Raw genomic sequence first — 18,355 nt, forward strand, 5'->3', positions numbered from 1 at the left:
TTTGAGGGTTCCTTTAGGAGTTGGTTCCCAGTTTTATTCCAGTGTGGTCTGAGAGAGTACTTGACATGTTAGAAATGCAAAATGCTTGTTTCCTGGTGCTGCAAAGAAATAGCACTCTAACATAAATTTAATTTTCTCAGCAAGGCAATTTTTACTTTCTGCAGAAAGCTTGCTCCTCGCAGATGGAACAATGGTGAGAGTACACCCGGACAGGGGAGGGGTAGGAGTTCTTATTCCCGACACAGGTAGCCCCTACCACTGTGTTGTTCCCCTATTGGCTAGTGGAGTATTGCAGTCCCTCACTATTTTTGTGTTGTTGTCTATCTCATTTCTTAGGTCTAGTAGTAAATGTTTTATAAATTTGGCAGTTCCAGTGTTGGGTGCATATATATTCAGGATTGTGATGTCTTCCTTTTGTACTAGCCCTGTTATCATTATGTAGTGTCCCTCTCTGTCTTTTATAACTGTTGTTGCTTTAATGTCTGTTTTGTCTGATATAAGAATAGCCACTCTTGCTTGCTTTTGGTGACCATTTGCATGGAATACCTTTTTCTACCCCTTTACCTTAAGTTTATGTGAGTCCTTATGTGTTAGGTGAGTCTCTTGAGGACAGCAGGTACTAGGTTGGTGAATTCTTAACCATTCTGCCATTCTGTGTCTTTTAAGTGAAGGATTTAGGCCATTTACATTCAACATTAGTATTGAGATATGAGGTACTATTCTATTTGTCATGGTAGTTGTTGACTGACTAGCTTGGTTTTTTTTCCATTATGGTGTTATTTTATAGGTCCTGTGAGATTTATGCCTGAAGGAGGTTCTATTTTGGTGTATGTCAAGGATTTGATTCAAGATTTAGAGCTCCTTCACGCCTGTAATCCTAGCATTTTGGGAGGCCAAGGTGGACGGATCACGAGGTCAGGAGATCAAGACCATCCCGGCTAACATGGTGAAACCCCGTCTCTACTAAAAATACAAAAAATTAGCCAGGCATAGTGGCGGGTGCCTGTAGTCCCAGCTACTCAGGAGGCTGAGAGGCTGAGGCAGGAGAATGGCGTGAACCCGGGAGGTGGAGCTTGCAGTGAGCCGAGATTATGCCACTGCACTCCAGCCTGGGTGACAGAGCCAGTCATTAAAAAAAAAAAAAAAAAAAATTTAGAGCTCCTTTTACAAGTTCTTGTAGTGCTGGCTTGGTAGTGCCAAATTCTCTCAGCATTTGTTTGTCTGAAAAGACTGTCTCTCTCCTTCATTTATGAAGCTTAGTTTCATGGGATACAAAACTCTTGGGTAGTAATTGTTTTGTTTAAGGAGGCTAAAGATAGGACCCTAATCCCTTCTAGCTTGTAGGGTTTCTGCTGAGAAATCTGCCATTAACCTGGTAGGTTTTTCTTTATAGGTTACCTGATGCTTTTGCCTCACAGGTCTTAAGATTCTTTCCTTCATCTTGACTTTAGATAACCTGATGACTATGTGCCTAGGTGATGATCTTTTTGTGATGAATTTCCCAGGAGTTCTTTCAGCTTCTTGTATCTGGATGTCTAAATCTCTTGCAAGGCCGGGGAAGCTTTCCTCAATTATTCCTTCAAATGTGTTTTTGAAACTTAGATTCCTCTTCTTCCTTGGGAACACCAGTTATTCTTAGGTTTGGCCATTTAACATAATCACAAACTTCTTGGAGGCTTTGTTCATTTTTTAAATTCTTTTTTCTTTGTCTTCGATGAATTGGGCTAATTTGAAAGCCTTGTCTTTGAGCTCTGAAGTTCTTTCTTCTACTTGTTTGCTTCTATTGCTGGGACGTTCCAGTGCATTTTCCATCTCTCTAAATGTGTCTTTCATTTCCAGAAGTTGTGATTGTTTTTCATTTATGCTATCTATTTCACTGAAGACTTTTCCTTTCATATCCTTCATATCCTGTATCTTTTTTTTTTTTTTTTTTTTTTCTTTAAGTTGGATTTCGTCTTTCTCTGGCACCTCCTTGATTAGCTTAATACTCAACTTTCTGAATTCTTTTTCTGGCAGTTCAGATATTTCTTCTTGGCTTGGATCCATTGCTGGTGAGCTAGTGTGATCTTTTGGGGTGTTAAAGAACTTTGTTTTGTCATATTACCAGATTTGTTTTTCTGGTTCCTTCTCATTTGGGTAGACTATGTCAGAAGGAAGATCTGGGGCTCAAAAACTGCTTATCAGCTTCTTTTTGTCCACGGGATCCCCCCTTAATATGGTACTATACCCCTTCCCCTAAGGATGGGGCTTCCTGAGAGCCAAACTGCAATGATTGTTATTTCTCTTCCAGTCTAGCCACCCAACAGAGCTACTGGGCTCTGAGCTGGTGCTGGGAGGGTGTCTGTGAAAAATCCTGTGATATGATCTGTCTTCAGTCCCTCAGGCATGGATAACAGCACCTGGTCCAGTGAAGGTAGCAGTGGAGTAAAGTGGACTCTCATGGTCCAAGTGTTTATCTAAGAGTCTATGGTCCTTGGTTGAAGTTTTGTTTAGTGTGCTAGTCGGCCTCCAGCCAGGAGGTGGTCCTTTCAAGAGTGCACCAGCTGTGGTAGTATAGGGGGGACACAAACTTGCCCTAAGGTTACCTGGATAAGCATTCCAATTTCTCAGGTGGTGAGTGGGATCATAGAGCCCCCAAAAGATTATGTCCTTTGTCTCTGGCTACCAGGGTGGGTAAAGAAAGACCATCAGGTTGGGGCAGGGTTAGGCATGTCTGAGCTCAGACTCTCCTTGGGTTGAGCTTGCTGTGGCCACTGTGAGGGGTGGGGGTGTGGTTCTCAAGCCAATGAGGTTATGTTCCCAGGGGATTATGGCTGCCTCTGCTGTGTCATACAGGTTGCCAGGGAAGTGGTAGAAAGCCAGCAGTGATAGGCCTCACCCAGCTCCCATGCAGTCCAAATGGCCAGTCTCACTCCCAGTGTGCCCTACCCCTAACAGTGCTGAATTCATTTCCAGGCAGCTGGTGAGCAGGGCTGAACTTGTTCCAGGCTGCAAGTCTCCCCGCTGAGAAAGCAAGCAGCACTTTCAGGTGTCTGGTCTTCCTGCCTGTGGTGGCTTCTGTGAATAGCCATTTTTAAAAAAATAAGTTTTCTGCCTCCTTTTCTTTCACTTCTCCTTCTGATACTTCCATAATGTGTGTATTTGTTTGATGGGTCCCATAAGTCCCATAGGCTTTCTTCACTATTTTTCCATTTGTTTCTCTTACTAAAAAATTTCAAATGACCTGTTTTTGAGTAGCTAATTCTTCTGTTTCTTCAAATCTGCTGCTGAAGCTCTCTTTTGAGTTTTTTACAGTGTAGTCGTTGTATTATTCAGCTTTAGAATTACTATTTCTTTTTTGTGGTTTCTGTTTGTTGAAATTTACATCTTATTTATATATTGATTTCCTGATTTTGTTTAGTAGTTTAACTGTGTTTTTTTGTGGGTCACCAAGTTTCTTCAAATGATGACTTGAACTCTTTGTCAGGCAGTTCATAGTTCTCCATTTCTTTGATGGTTACTGAAGCTTTATTTTGTTCCCTTGGTGTTGCTGTTTCCTTGATTCCTTGTGTTTTCTGTAGCTTCACATTTGTGTTTGCACATTTGAAGAAGCAGTCATCTCTTTTAGTCTTTACAGGCTGGTTTTGATAGGGAAACTCCAATTTGATAGGAACTCTTCTTCACCAGTCAGCTTAGCCAGATATTCTGGGCTGGGCAGTTGGCAGGGTCTATGGGCAGGCAGACCTGGTGCTTGGGGATGTGGGTGGATGGGCCAGCTTCTGGGCACCATGCACAGGCTTGCTATAGGGTGCAAGTCCGAGTTGTTGAAATACACACACTGACTATTAAGAACTCCTAAGCATTTTCTTATTTTTTTCCTGTTCTTAGCTAATCAGAGGGGTCTGGCCATGTAGATTCCCTCAGTATTCTTGGTGAGGCATGACAGAAGTGGTCCTCTTGGTTAGCATCCTGAAAGGCAGGGGAAGTTGTAAATATGTTTTATTTTCTTTTTTACTTATGGAAGAACTCATGAGATGAGGGGATCTCTCTCCTACTACTCTGTGCTGGCTTGGGTGAGGAGTGATTCAGGTATTGTGACAAGAGTTTTTTCTACGATGTTCAATAGAGCGTTTTTTCTACTTCTGTACATTACTAGGGTATTGTAAACTTTGAGTTGGATTCTGGAACTCTCACAAAGATATTTTCATCTGTGGATGGTTGATAAATTAGTCTGTATGTTGGTAGATGAGAGATGTAACTGTCTATTCCACCATCTTGTTGACATCACTCCTTTCACCTCTATTTTGAAGTCTCTATTACCTGATGTCATTGCAGCAATATTTCACTTAAAATATTGTATTCTCCAAATATGTCTGTTTCGCTTTTTAATTTCAAGCTTTGTATATTCCTGTGCTTTCAGTGTGTCTCTTTAAATACATCTATCTATATTTATTTTTTAATCAGTATGTTGAACATTACCTTTTAATTGATGAGTTAGGTCCATTTATGTTTAATGTAAGTTTATGTACTTCCCCTAGTAGATTATGACCTTATGTTTGTAACTCAGTTTGAGGCCTCTGTAGACAGTCATTATGAATAGAATAAGTTGATGAATGACTGTATGAATGTCAAATGAATTGAACTCCACCTGTCAAGGTCTATGTCACGTGCTGGCTCAGCTGATTCAACTATATATGATTGCAATCTCTTTCAAACCACCACAACCAATTCACTAAGTTTCTTATCAGCTACTATTTACTTTCTGTACTTTGGATGTGTGCTAGGTGAGAGACACCTCTAGGTTTAAACTAGATATAGTCAGATAAGGCCAAGAATGTGTCCCTGTAGTCAAGTACATTGAATAATTTGATCCTGCAACATTCTAGTGTTGGTGTTAATGTGACCTTGTTTACGGCCAAGGCTAATGAGACCTGGGGGACACCACGTTACAAATAAGTCTTTTTTATCACCATATATATATATATACACACACATATATATACACACACACACACACACACACACACACACACATACATATGCTCTCTCTGAACTGGAGCTATGTCCCAACCACTGCTGTGTAGCACATAGGACAATCCCTTATATAGGATGAAGGATATTCCCAGTCTCCACTTTAATGCTGTCTTTCCAAATTGCCCTCATGTCAGCCTCTGAAAATGTTTATCTAGGAGTCTTCCTAGAGCCCCATGCATGTCCTTGTTCCTCAAGCTGTAGATGAAGGGGTTCATCATGGGTGTCACCACAGCATACATCACTGTGGCTACTGAGTCCTTCACAGAGTAGGTATGGAGGGGCTTCAGGTATACCATACAAAGTGTCCCATAGAAGAGGGAGACTACACCCAAATGGGAGGCACAAGTGGAGAAGGCTTTGTATTTCTTAGAGACTGAGGGTATTCTGAGGATGGCTCTGACAATCAACACATAGGAAATGATCATGAATCCAAAGGGAATGAGGAAGATAAAGCAGCCTGTGGCAATCAGCACTGTGTGATTAATCTGAGTGTCGGAACATGCCAGCCTCAGCAATACATACATCTCACAGAAGATGTAGTGGATTTTTCGTGACCCACAGAAGATCACCGTGGTCATGAGGAAGGTGTGTATGAGGCCATAGAGCACAGATAAGACCCAACACAAGGAAAGGAGTAAGATACTGAGCTTAGGGCTCATGGCTATGGTGTAGTGGAGGGGGCAGCAGATGGCCACATAGCGGTCATACGCCATCACAGCCAGGATGAGGTTGTCCAGGGCCACCAAGGAGACCAGGAAGTAGAGCTGTGTCAGACACCCTGCATAGGAGATGGCTTTGTTCTGGGACTGGAGGTTCACCAGCATCTTGGGGATTGTGTTGGTGACAAAGAAGAGGTCAGTGAAGGAGAGGTTGGCCAGGAAGAAGTACATGGGGGTGTGCAGGCGGGAATCAGAGCTGATGGCCAGGATGATGAGCACATTTCCCACCACCGTGACCAGGTACATGCACAGGAACATCCAAAACAGGATCTTCTGCTGCTTAGGACTCTCTGACATCCCCAGGAGAAGGAACTCTGAACCTTCAGTCTGGTTGGCTCCCTCCATTTCCCCAACTCTCTGCAACATTAACACCAACAGATGTTTACCAAATGCCCTTACTTGAATAAAAACATGAAGATAAGCAAAATCAACATTTCTTAGAATTAAGAATATCTTAAACCCAATTTTATAGTTTTTGAAAATAAGAAAGTAGAAAAAAAAGTTTTTATGTGATATAATTATTTCAGCAACTTCAAAGCTGGTATACTCAATGTTAAAGGAATAATGCATAATTCCTATTTTCAATCCTGTCATCTTACGCTATTCTTGAAGTGTTTAGTGAGTAGTATGTTATCTTATATGTGTATGTTTTAAAATAATGTTTAATACAGATATATGCAGTACAAAAAGTAGTTCAAAAAAAAAGGAAGAAAATACAAATATTTGAAAGGAGTAGGAACAATGATTATTTGTTGATACGATGATCTATCTGGAAAAAGTAGGACTATCAACCAGAATACTATTAGAGTTCAGAATTCTTGAAATCAAGTCTTTCCCAGCTAGTAAGATAGTAAGCACTGCCACTTACTTGCTGTGAAACCTCAGGAAGAGTACCAGAGTTCTTGAAGACACAGTTTCTATATGCGAAACATGAGTTTTATGGGGTGGGGCAAAATTAAGTAATAAAGTGCTTAACACAAGGAGCAGGTATGCAATTAGCACTCAGAAATGTTGCCTCTTGTTGTTGTATTTAACGAGAATCAGGAAAAATGTTGAAGTACAATGCAAAACTATCTCATCCCCACTATCAACAAATAAATCATGGCACTGAGATGTTAACAAGAATCGGGCAAAACCTTCAGATTTCTCCAGTGAGGCATAAATTAAAAATTAAATAAATTGACAAACATATCAAGGTTTCCAATATGAAGAGAAATGTCACCAAACTATATATTCTTTTGAATTAATAGAAAGTTTACTGGATATCAAAATTATAACTGAGTTTTTGAGAAAGGAAACTGGTCTAAATTTCATCTAAAAATAAGCATGTAGGTAAGCTAGAAAAACGTTGAATAAAAGAGTAACAGGGTGATGCTTGCACTATCAAATATTAAGAATTCTAAAGCAATATGATAGTAATGTTGGAATGAACAGATCAGTAGAAACTTCACAGATAGACACAAAGACGTGGAATTTGGTAGATTAATACGGGTGCACTGTATATTAGCTGGTAAGTTCTGCATGGCCACACTCTATATTAGCAAGTAAAGTCTGTAGTATTCAAGAAATGGCACATTGAGATAACTGCAATTACTTTTGGAGGACTAGTTCGAACAATATTTTGTATCTTATCAAACACATTTAAAACATTTTCTTTGAAAACCTAATGTGTATGGAATAAAATGTTTAAAAAATCAAAACAGAAAAAAGAAATACGTATATGTAAAATATTTAAAAAATAGTATATATAAAACAGCCGAATGAGGTCAGGGAAAGAATAAAATCTTCGAATACTACTGACAGTTCTCAGTGATTGTGGGAACTAAGCAAATAAACAAGTAAATACCAATAACCAGCCCCATTAGGGGAGACTAGTACCCCGAATTGTTACAATAAATTATCTAAAATGTCCATATTCCAACAAAATGTATGAACCATGAAAAGAAAGTATGATCCACATTTGAGGAAAAAATCAGGCAACAGAAACTACCTGTGAGAACAATGTGATGTCAGCCTTCATTGAAAAGACCTCAAAGTAGCCATTGAAAATATTTTCACAAAACTAAGAGAAAGCATGACTAGAGAAGTAAAGGAAGGTACCGTGAGAATGTCATGACAGATGGGGAGTCTCAATAAAAAGAATGTATAAAAAAGAGCCAAATGGAAATCCCGCAGCAGTCAAAATGTACAATAACTGAAATGAAAATTTTATTAGTGGGCCTGAATAGTAGTTTTGAACTAGCAGAAAAAATAGCAATCTTTAAGATAGATTGATATCAATTAAGCAAGCTGAAAACCAGAGGAAGAGAAAAAATGAAGAAAAATGACCAGAGACTCAGAAAAGTGTGGAGCACCATTAAACACACCAACACACATGGAAGGTAAGTGCTGAAGGAGAGGAGGGAGAAAAATCAGAAAAACATTTTCAAAGAAAGAATGGCTGAAATTTAACTTCGTAAATTTGTTTAAAAAACTACACATATAGGAAACTCAAACTTTAGACAGAATAAATACAAAGAGCTTCAGAAATAGACACATCATAGTAAAAAGGCTGAAAGGCAAAGACAAGGAGAAAATCTTGAAATCAGCAAGTAAAAAAGATTTTTTACCTACAAGGGAAGCCTAATATGAACAACAGACTTCTCAACAGAGACAAAGGAGGCTCTAAGACAGTTGGATAACATATTCAAAATGGTTGAAAAAAATATCCATCAAGTAAGAGTCTAATATTCAGCAAAACTATCTTTTAAAAAATGAATATTTTTTTAAATAAATATTATCTCAGGTGAACAAAAACAAAGAAAATTTTTTGCCAGCAGACCTATCTTACAAAAACTACTAAAGAAATTTCTTTAGGTTGAAAGTAAGTTACCTCAGATGATAATTTGAATCCAAACGCACAAAAAGGAAAGAACAGTGGTAAAGTACGAAAATGTGATATTATAAATGTATGTAAATATGTAAATATATATAGATATAATCTCTATATATCTAATATTTTACATATATCTATTAAATATGACAGTATAAATGCATATCTTGTTTTTTCTTATAACTTATTTAAACACCAATTATGTAAGATAATACATATATGATGTATTGTTGAGGCTATAACATATAGAAATATGTTTGTCAATTACAGCATAAAGGAACTGGGTGGAGGCAAAGTTGAATTGGACTAAGGAAATGACTACAGAAGGTAGAGTAGTAATTATAACAACGGATTATTAGGACTAATAGATGTTACATCTGTAACAACACTACTACAAAAGGAAGAAACTAATAGAATTGTATAGAAATCATTTTTCTATATATCGTTGGACTTAAATTGGTATAAATCTAAAGATGATTCTGATAAGTTAAGATGTATGTGGTAGACTATAGAGCAACCACTAAAAAATACCTTCAAAAATAGAGTGAAAAATTATTAAAGAAATTAAAATGCAACATGAGAAAATACTCGCTTAATGGAAAACAAAGTAGTAAAGGAAAATAGAGGAACAAAAGGACATGGGACATATAGAAAACACAAAGTAAAATGGGAGATATAAATCCAACTATATCAATCATAACATTAAGTGTGAATGCATAAAACAATTCACTCAAAAGGCGAGACTGTCAGAGTGGATAAAAACATGATTCATTCATATGCATTCTACAGAAAACCTACTTGATTCAAAGATACAGCAAGGTTGAAAGTAAGAGGATGGGAAAAGATATGCAATCAGGAACCACAAGAAAAACGGAATGGCTATACTTTAGCCTGAAAATATGAAATGGCTTTTAAAGATTAAAATAGAGTTTATACTGACCTGGTGGCCCATGCCTGTTAATCTCATTACTTTGGGAGGCTGAGGTAGGAGAACTGCTTGAGGCCAAGAGTTCAAGACCAGCCTGAGCAGTATAGCAAGACCCATCTCTTAAGAGTTTAAGTCAAAAAGTCTGACTAGAGATAAAGTGAGATATTTTATAATGACAAGTGGGTCAATCTATGAAGATACAACAATTATAAACATATATGCACCCAAATAATGAAAGGAACTGATAGAAATAAAGTCAGAAATGTATAATTCAACAACAGTATTTAGAGAATTCAACACACCACTTTCTATAGTGGATAGAACAACTAGACAGAATATCAACAAGGAAAAAGACACTTGATCAACAGTATAAATTAACTGCACCTAATAGGTGTCTATATAACACTCTGCCCAGCAACAAAAGAAGAAAATTATTTTCAAGTGTCATTGGAACATTCTCTATGATAGACCATATACTAGGCCATAAAACAAACCCCAATGACATTGAAAGGCTAGAAAAAATACAAAGTATGTTTTCCAACTGCAGTAGAATAAAATTAGCAATGAATAGCAGGAAAAATTGAAAACATGTTTCATTTCCATATGTTATTTCATTTCCATATTGTGGAGGATTATATACTTCCAAGAAGGTTCTTCCAGGAATTTATCCATATCTGCTAAATGTTCTAGTTTGTGTGCATAGAGGTGTTCACAGTAGTCTCGAATGATCTTTTCTATTTCTGTGGTGTCCATTTTACAATGGACTTGAAAAAAAACTTGAAAGCATTCCCACTGAGAAAACAGAACAAGACAAAGATGAGATAAGAGCAATAAGACAAGAAAAAGAAATAAAGGGCATCCAAATTAGAAAAGAGAAAGTCAAATCAATGCTGTTTGCCAATGGTATGATCATATGCTGAGAAAGCTCTAAATATGAGTCCCCACCCCCGAGCCAAGGGAGGTGGTGAGTGAGCATGCTACCCAGCCACGGAAATCATGCTTTTTCCATAGAACTGTGCAACCCACAGATCAGAAGATTCCACTCGTGAATCCATGCCACTGGGGCCTAGGGTACCAACCCCAGAGCTGTGCAGATTCTCAACAGCCTCTCAGCTAGAGTCTGCTTAAGCCTGCCAAGTTCCTTGGGGGAGAGGCAGCTAGCACCACAGCTGCAGCTGCCTGCTGTCTAAGCTGTTTGAACTCCTTGCTGGAGGAATAGCACCCAACATTGAGACTGATAACTGCCTAGCACACTAAGCTCTCTGGGTGGGGGAAGGGCAGCAGCCACCTCTATCGCCCCAGGCCACACTTTTCCCCTGCTGGAGCCTGGGAGACTGGTTGACTTGGTCCCAAGAAGTGTCCCTCACAGGCCAACACACCAGCTATGGCAGACTGTGGCCAAAGCACCTCTTCAGGCCTGACCCTGACCCATTCTTCCTCACTAGGTGGGGCCTCAATGCAGGAACTACAACTCCAGCCAGTGGCTCAGGGACAGAACGCTGATCTCCCTGGGCCTGAGCCCCTAGGGGAAGGAGTGGCTACAGTCTCTGTAGACCAGCAGACTTGGCCTTTCCTCCTGGTAGTTCTGAGGAATCTGGTCAGCCCAGACAGAGTGGGTTTTCCCCAGTGAGGCATGCCCCCTCCATCAAGGGACCGTCAAAGTGCTTTGTTAAACAGATTCTTTTCCCCGTGCCACCCAAATGGGTGAGGCCCTCCAACTTGTCAGACACCCTATACGGGAGCGATCCTACTGTATCACGTTGCTGCCCCTTGAGGTCAGAGGTCCCAGAAGAAGGAGCAGGCACCCATGTTTGTGGCTCTCCAGCCTCCTTGAGTGACATCTCCAGGAATGGGAGTGAACCAGATGAATGGGGCCTGAAATGAGTCCCCAGACCTAAAGAAGAGGGACCTGACCATTAAAAGAAAAACAAATAAATGGAAAGTCACAACAACAGCATCAACAACAGAAAGTCCTCACAAAAACCCCATCCAAGGGGCAACAGCCTCAAAGATCAAAACTAGACAAACTCATGAATATGAGAAAGAGTCAACAACAACAACAACAACAACAAATGCTGAAAACCCAAAAGGCCAGAGTGCTGCTGCTTCTCCAAGTAATTGCAATTCCTCTCCACCGAGGAAGCAGAACTGGATGGAGGGATGAGATGGACGAATTGACAGAAGTAGGCTTCAGAAGATGGATAATAACAAACTCCTCCAAGCTAAAGGAGCACGTTTCATTTCCATATGTTATTTCATTTCCGTATTGTGGAGGATTATGTACTTCCAAGAAGGTTCTTCCAGGAATTTATCCATATCTGCTAAATGTTCTAGTTTGTTCTAATGCAAAGAAGCTAAGAACCTTGATAAAAGGTTAGAGGAGCTGCTAACTCGAATAACCCGTTTAAGGAGGAGCATAAGTGACCCAATGGAGCTGAAAAACACAGCATGGGAACTTCGTGAAGCATACACAAGCATCAATGCTGAATCAATCAAGTGGAAGAAAGGATATCAGTTTAAAGACCACCTTGCTGAAACAAGGCATGCAGACAAGATTAGAAAAAAAAAAAAAGAAAAGGAATCAACAAAGCCTCGAAGAAAGATGGGACTACATAAAAAGACTGAACCTACGATTGTTTGGAGTACCTGAATGAGATGGGGAGAATGGAAACAAGCTTGAAAACACACCTCAGGGTATTATCCAGGAGACCTTCAGCAGTCTAGCAGAACAGGCCAAAATGAACATTCAGGAAATACAGAGAACACCACTAAGATACTCCATGAGAAGATCAACCCGAAGACACATAACCATCAGATTCTCCAGGGTCGAAATGAAGGAAAACACTTTAAGAGCAGCCAGAGAGAAAGGTCGGGTCACCTACAAAGGGAAGCCCATCAGACTAACAGCAGATGTCTCTGCAGAAACTCTACAAGCCAGAAGAGAGTGGGGGCCAATATTCAACATTCTGGAAGAAAAGAATTTTCAACCCAGAATTTCATATCCAGCTAAACTAAGCTTCATAAGCGAAAGAGAAATAAAATCCTTTACAGACAAGCAAATGCTAAGGGATTTCATCACCACCAGGCCTGTCTTGCAAGAGCTCCTGAAGGAAGCACTAAATATGGAAAGGAAAAACCGGTGCTAGACACTGCAAAAAAACACCAAAATACAAAGACCAATGACACTATGAAGAAACTACATCAACCAGTGTGCAAAATAACCAGCTAGCATCATGATAACAGGATCAAATTCACACATAACAGTATTAACCTTAAATGTAAATGGGCTAAATGCCCCAATTAAAAGACACAGAGTGGTAAATTGGATAAAGAGTCAAGACCCATCACAGTACTGTATTCAGGAGACCCATCTCCCGTGCAAAGACACACATAGACTCAAAATAAAGGGATAGAGGAAGGAAAGCAAGCAATAAAAAAAAAAAAGCAGCGGTTGCAATCCTAGTCTCTGACAAACTAGACTTTAAACTAACAAAGATCAAAAATGACAAGGGCATTGTATAATGGTACAGAGATCAATGCAACAAGAAGAGCTAACTATCCTAAATATATATGCACCCAATACAGGAGCACCCAGATTCATAAAACAAGTTTCTAGAGACCTACAAAGACACATAGACTTTGTCTTCAAAGTGGGAGACTTTAACACTCCACTGTGAATATTAGATCAATGAGACAGAAAATTAACAAAGATATTCAGGACTTGAACTCAGCTTTGGATCAAGTGGACCTAATAAACATCTACAGAACTCTCCACTCCAAACCAACAGAATATACATTGGGCTCAGTACTACATGGCACTTATTCTAAAATTGACCACACAATTAGAAGTAAAACACTCTTCAGCAAATGAAAAAGAATTGAAATAATAACAGTCTCTCAGACCACAGTGCCATCAAATTAGAACTCAGGATTAAGAAACTTAATCCGGCTCGGTGCGGTGGCTCACGCCTGTAATCCCAGCACTTTGGGAGGCCGAGGCGAGTGGATCACGAGGTCAGGAGATCGAGACCATCCTGGCGAACACGGTGAAACCCCATCTCTACTGAAAATACAAAAAAAAATTAGCTGGGCGTGGTGGCAGGCGCCTGTAGTCCCAGCTTCTAGGGAGGCTGAGGCAGGAGAATGGCGTGAACCCGGGAGGCGGTGGAGGTTTGCAGGAGCGGAGATCGCACCACTGAACTCCAGCCTGGGCAACAGAGTGAGACGCCGTCTCAAAAAAAAAAAAAAAAGAAACTTAATCCGTATTCAGTGAGCAAAAGCTGCAAGCATTTCTTTTGAAAACCAGTATAAGACAAGGATGCCCTGTCTCACCACTCCTATACAACACAGTATTGGAATTTCAGGCCAGGGCAATCGGGCAAGAGAAATAAATAAAAGATATTCTTCAAATAGGAAGACAGGAAGTCAAATTGTCTGTTTGCTGATGACATGATTCTATATTTAGAAAACCCCGTCATTTCCACCCCAAAACTCCTTAAGCTGATAAGCAACTTCAGCAACATCCCAGGGTACAAAATCAATGTGCAAAAATTATAAGCATTCCTTTATACCAACAATAGACAAGCAGAGAGCCACATCATGAATGAACCCCCATCCACAATGGCTACAAAGAGAATGCTCCCAACACAATGAAATAATAAAGGTCTGAGGTGACGAATGTCCTGAATACCCTGATCTGATCGTTACACTTATATTCATGTATCAAAATATCACATGTACCCCAAAAATATGTGCAGTTATTACTGTACATATTATGATTACTGTACATATTACTATACATATGAATGCAGTGTTTTGGAAAACCAGCCAGTGTGCCGGGGAAGGATGGAGCCTGTTTTGCAAATTCAATCTGAAACATGGTTAATTTGAAGTTACAGCAGAATAAGCAAATGGAGATGTGGGAACTGTGAGTAATTTAGACTATTAATTTGGAGTGCCAGATTTGGGGTGGGGTGAAGGTATAGGGCAGTCCTAGCTTTCATCAAATGAGTGAATTCCTTACTTCAGTGTAGCAAGTTAAACTCCCAGATATCCATGGTAGGTGGCATAGTGGAAGGAGATTTTGAGTCTGAAGTTTGGGTTCAAACCCCAGTGTAACAAATTCAAGCATTTTTTGAACAAAGTGCAATTTTATCAGACACACACATACATACATACATACAGTGCTATGTATACATCTTTTATTTAGTCTACAAGCTATTTGTTTCTGTTATCCTGCTTTTATAAATGAGGTGGCTGAGATTTAGAAGGTTAATGAGTTTCTCACATTCACTCAATTAGAACTGACACATCGGGGTTTGAGCCCCCATTCTGCCTCCAAATTTCACAATCTATTCTACCATGCGATGGAGGACAGCGATAATGCCCACCTCCCCCCGGGTCAGGAGAAAGAGCTGAAATGCTGTCAGTGGAAGCAACTCTCCAAATGTAAAGCCTAATTGTAAACGGAAGGGGCCTGTGATGGGGGTGGCAAAGGGACTCCTATTCTTCATTCCTCCAACTTCTATTTCCCACCCCTTTCTAGTAGAGATCCCTGCTCTCAGTACAAAGAGCAACAGGTTCCCAGTCTTGCCTCTATCCTGGTTCTGCTCCCCACTCAGACAGGAGCAGCCTGACCCGACTCTGGGTCTGTCGGGAATGGTCCAGGATGTCAGGGTGGTGACTCATGGTGTCAGGCGTCATGGGGCAACTGCAGGGGAGAGAAGATGAGGGCACACGGCATTACAGGCTTCCCGCATCACAAAAGACTTTCTTCTACAGTCTGGTTCTTACCATTCAGAGGTCTATGGGACATCTGCTGATGGGAGGGAGGGTAGAGGGAAGGTGACAAGACTGAGGAAAGCCAGAGGACTGCCGGAGAAATTGAGAAATTATTGATACCTCTGCTTGTTTGCTTGCTGTTTTGTTTTTTGTTTGTTTGTTTGTTTGTTTTTGAGATGGAGTCTCGCTCTTTGCCAGGCTGGAGTGCAGTGGCACGGTCTTGGCTCACGGCAGTCTAAACCTCCTGGGTTCAAGCCATTCTCCTGCCTCAGCCTCCTAAGTATCTGGGATTACAGGCATGAGCCATCGCGTCTGGCCAGATACCTCTGCTCTCTAACCCACAAGGCAAGCATCCCCTGCACTTGTGTACATCGCGATCATCTGATCAGCTGACTTTCTGAGTCTCTCTTGAAGTCCTGTTTCTGTTCTGAAAACCAGTTCTTTTTAGCAATTTTGCAGTAGTTCTGATGCTGTACTTTGGGAAACACTGCTCTGAGTTTGTAAGAGTCCGTGGGTTCTGAACACTGGTGTGGTCAGATGGTTGCAGAGACACAGACCCCTCTGATGTATTGCTGGGGTGTGAGTAGGGAGATTGTAGGGGCAATATGGAAAAGGGCTCCAAGCTTCCAGTGGAAACACTGGGAAACACTGTTACCTCCTAGCTGTATGACCTTGACTAGGGCCCATGACCTGCCTAAATCCCCTCTTCTCACCTAGGTAGCCATTCTCGCAGGTTGTGAGAATTACATGCCACAGAGAATGTGAAAATTACCTTGAAAACTGTAGAGTGCTTCTAAGATTCAAGGGATTGTTCTGTTACCTTTAAAGACTAAGGGGTGAGATTACATGAGTTCCCAAAGTATGTGAGTATGTTTGTGTGAGAGAGAAAATGGAGAAGAGAGAAGATAAGGAAGAGAGAAGAGGGAGAAAGAGCGTGAGGCTGAGAGATGCACAGACCTTACCTACTGCTTTGCTGTTCTCAGAGTTCACTGGTTCAGCTTCCTCCATGTTCCTGCTCTACGGGATGAAAACACAGTCAGGTCATAAAGGACCAGACTGCATTATTTTCTCAATAGGTCTTGGAGACTCATCCTATTGGCTAAAGTTACAGAGCAGAGAACTTGTTGCCTGGGTCTTCAGTTTCTATGAAAGAGGAGACAGGACTTCAGGCTATCGATGCCCTGATGAGACTTGTGGGATCTGAGAACTGAGTCTTGGATCCTAGACTCATGAAGAAACAGGCTGAACAGTGAGCACATCAGGTCTGCTTCTCTGTTTTGGAGAGAACTTGGGGATGCAATCACCAGATATAGCGTCTCGAGATGAACATGGATAATTGCTGCAGTGTTATTCTCTAGAGGTGAGGGTCTTGGGAAATGAGTCTGGTTTACAAGAAGCAAACCAGCTCCTTACTGTGCAGCAATCTTAAAATATATCCTAGGAAGGCCGGGCGCGGTGGCTCACGCCTGAAATCCCAGCACTTTGGGAGGCCGAGGTGGGCAGATCACCCGAGCTCAGGAGTTCAAGCTTGGCCAACATGGTGAAACCCTGTCTCTAAAAATACAAAAAGTAGCCGGGTGTATTGGCACGCACCTGTTGTCCCAGCTGCTTGGGAAACTGAGGCAGGAGGATCACTTGAACTCGGGAGGTGGAGATTGCAGTGAGCCAAGATGGTGCCACTGTACTCCAGCCTGGGCAATAGAGTGAGACTCCATTTGAAATAATAATAATAATAAAAGATAAAATACATACAACAGTAAGCCAAAGTAACAGCCAAAAATAAAGCAGACTCTACATGTATTGCCTGTTGGCTTTGATTAGGGAGAGGTCTGGCAAATTTAAAGTACTAAACTTCAACTAGAATGATTCCAGATGTCTATGACCCAAAGTACTAAGCAAAAGCAATTCAAAAAATCCTTTTTGGAGGAACATAATGTCCACCTTAGAACTGAAATAACAGAATTACTTCTGTTAATAATTTTTCAAGCACAATATCCAACATAAACCCGAAGATAAAAAGACACACAAGGAAGATTCCAATAGCAAGAACCATCATAGGGGAGGCATATAGGGACTCTAGATAATATAGTTATTAGACATAGATGGAAAAATAATGATGCTGTGTTATTTTAGGAAATAAAATGAAGCCTGAAAACTTTATCAGGAATGTTTACAAACAGGCCAGTCATGAGTAACCAGCACTCAGATGATAAACACATTACTGACCCTCCAGAAATCACCGGTATATTTCTTTCTAGTCACTGTTCCCGCATGGGTACTCACCATCCTAACTGCTAATAGCATAAAGTTAGCTTTATCTATTTTCATACTTTATTTAAATGGAAGTATACAGTTTGTACTCTTTTGTGTTGATGTTTTTCACTCATAGTATATGTGAGATTCATCCACACGGTTGTATGTGGTTGTAGATTGTTCATGCTCATTGCCGTATGGTGTTCTGTTGTGTGAAGAGACCACGAAACATCCACGTATGGGCATTAGTGGTTTCCGGTTTTTGGCTTTGAGTCGTGTAGCTACACATATCTCTTAGGCATATGTACTTAAGAGTGGAATTGATAAATCACATGGCAGGCCTATGTGTAGTTTTTGTAGCTAGTGCTAAACACTTTTCCGCAGTACTGGACTTGTATCAATTTTCCCTACCTCCAGTAGTGTAGGAGAGTTCTAGTTGCTCAATACCTTAACATGATTTGGTATTTTTCATCCTTTTCATTTTAGCTGTTGTGGTGCGTATAGTGGTATCTCACCATGGTTGAATTTATTTTAAAAAAGATACATAATAGAGGTACATGTGATAATTTAATACCTTCATAAAATTTGTGAAGATCACATCAGCATAATTGGGATATATGTCACCTTAAATACTTGTCTTTTATTTATGCTAGAAACATTGGACTTATTCCCCTTTTGCTATTTTGAAATATACAGTAGATGATGTAAACTATATTTAGTCTTACTGCTTCTATCAAACTGTATTTTGTACCCATTAATCAACCTTTCTTCATCCCCCTCCCCCTACCC

The 18,355-nt window shown here is 40.3% G+C and overlaps 1 protein-coding gene across 1 annotated transcript; it reads right to left on the reverse strand.

Annotated features, from left to right (window-relative positions):
• Window positions 1-5,138: 5,138 nt before the first annotated feature.
• On the reverse strand, window positions 5,139-6,092 carry LOC126939963 (olfactory receptor 1D2). Its single transcript, XM_050765855.1, has one exon. The coding sequence runs from the start codon at window positions 6,075-6,077 to the stop codon at window positions 5,139-5,141; it is 939 nt and encodes a 312-aa protein (XP_050621812.1). The 5' UTR covers window positions 6,078-6,092.
• Window positions 6,093-18,355: the final 12,263 nt, after the last annotated feature.

This window comes from Macaca thibetana, chromosome 16 (assembly GCF_024542745.1).
Source record: "Macaca thibetana thibetana isolate TM-01 chromosome 16, ASM2454274v1, whole genome shotgun sequence".
Taxonomy (NCBI): Eukaryota; Metazoa; Chordata; class Mammalia; order Primates; family Cercopithecidae; genus Macaca; species Macaca thibetana.

What these genes read in the sequence shown, in the direction of transcription:
- LOC126939963 (XM_050765855.1), bottom strand. Translation starts at nt 6,077, where the DNA reads ATGGAGGGAGCCAACCAGACTGAAGGTTCAGAGTTCCTTCTCCTGGGG.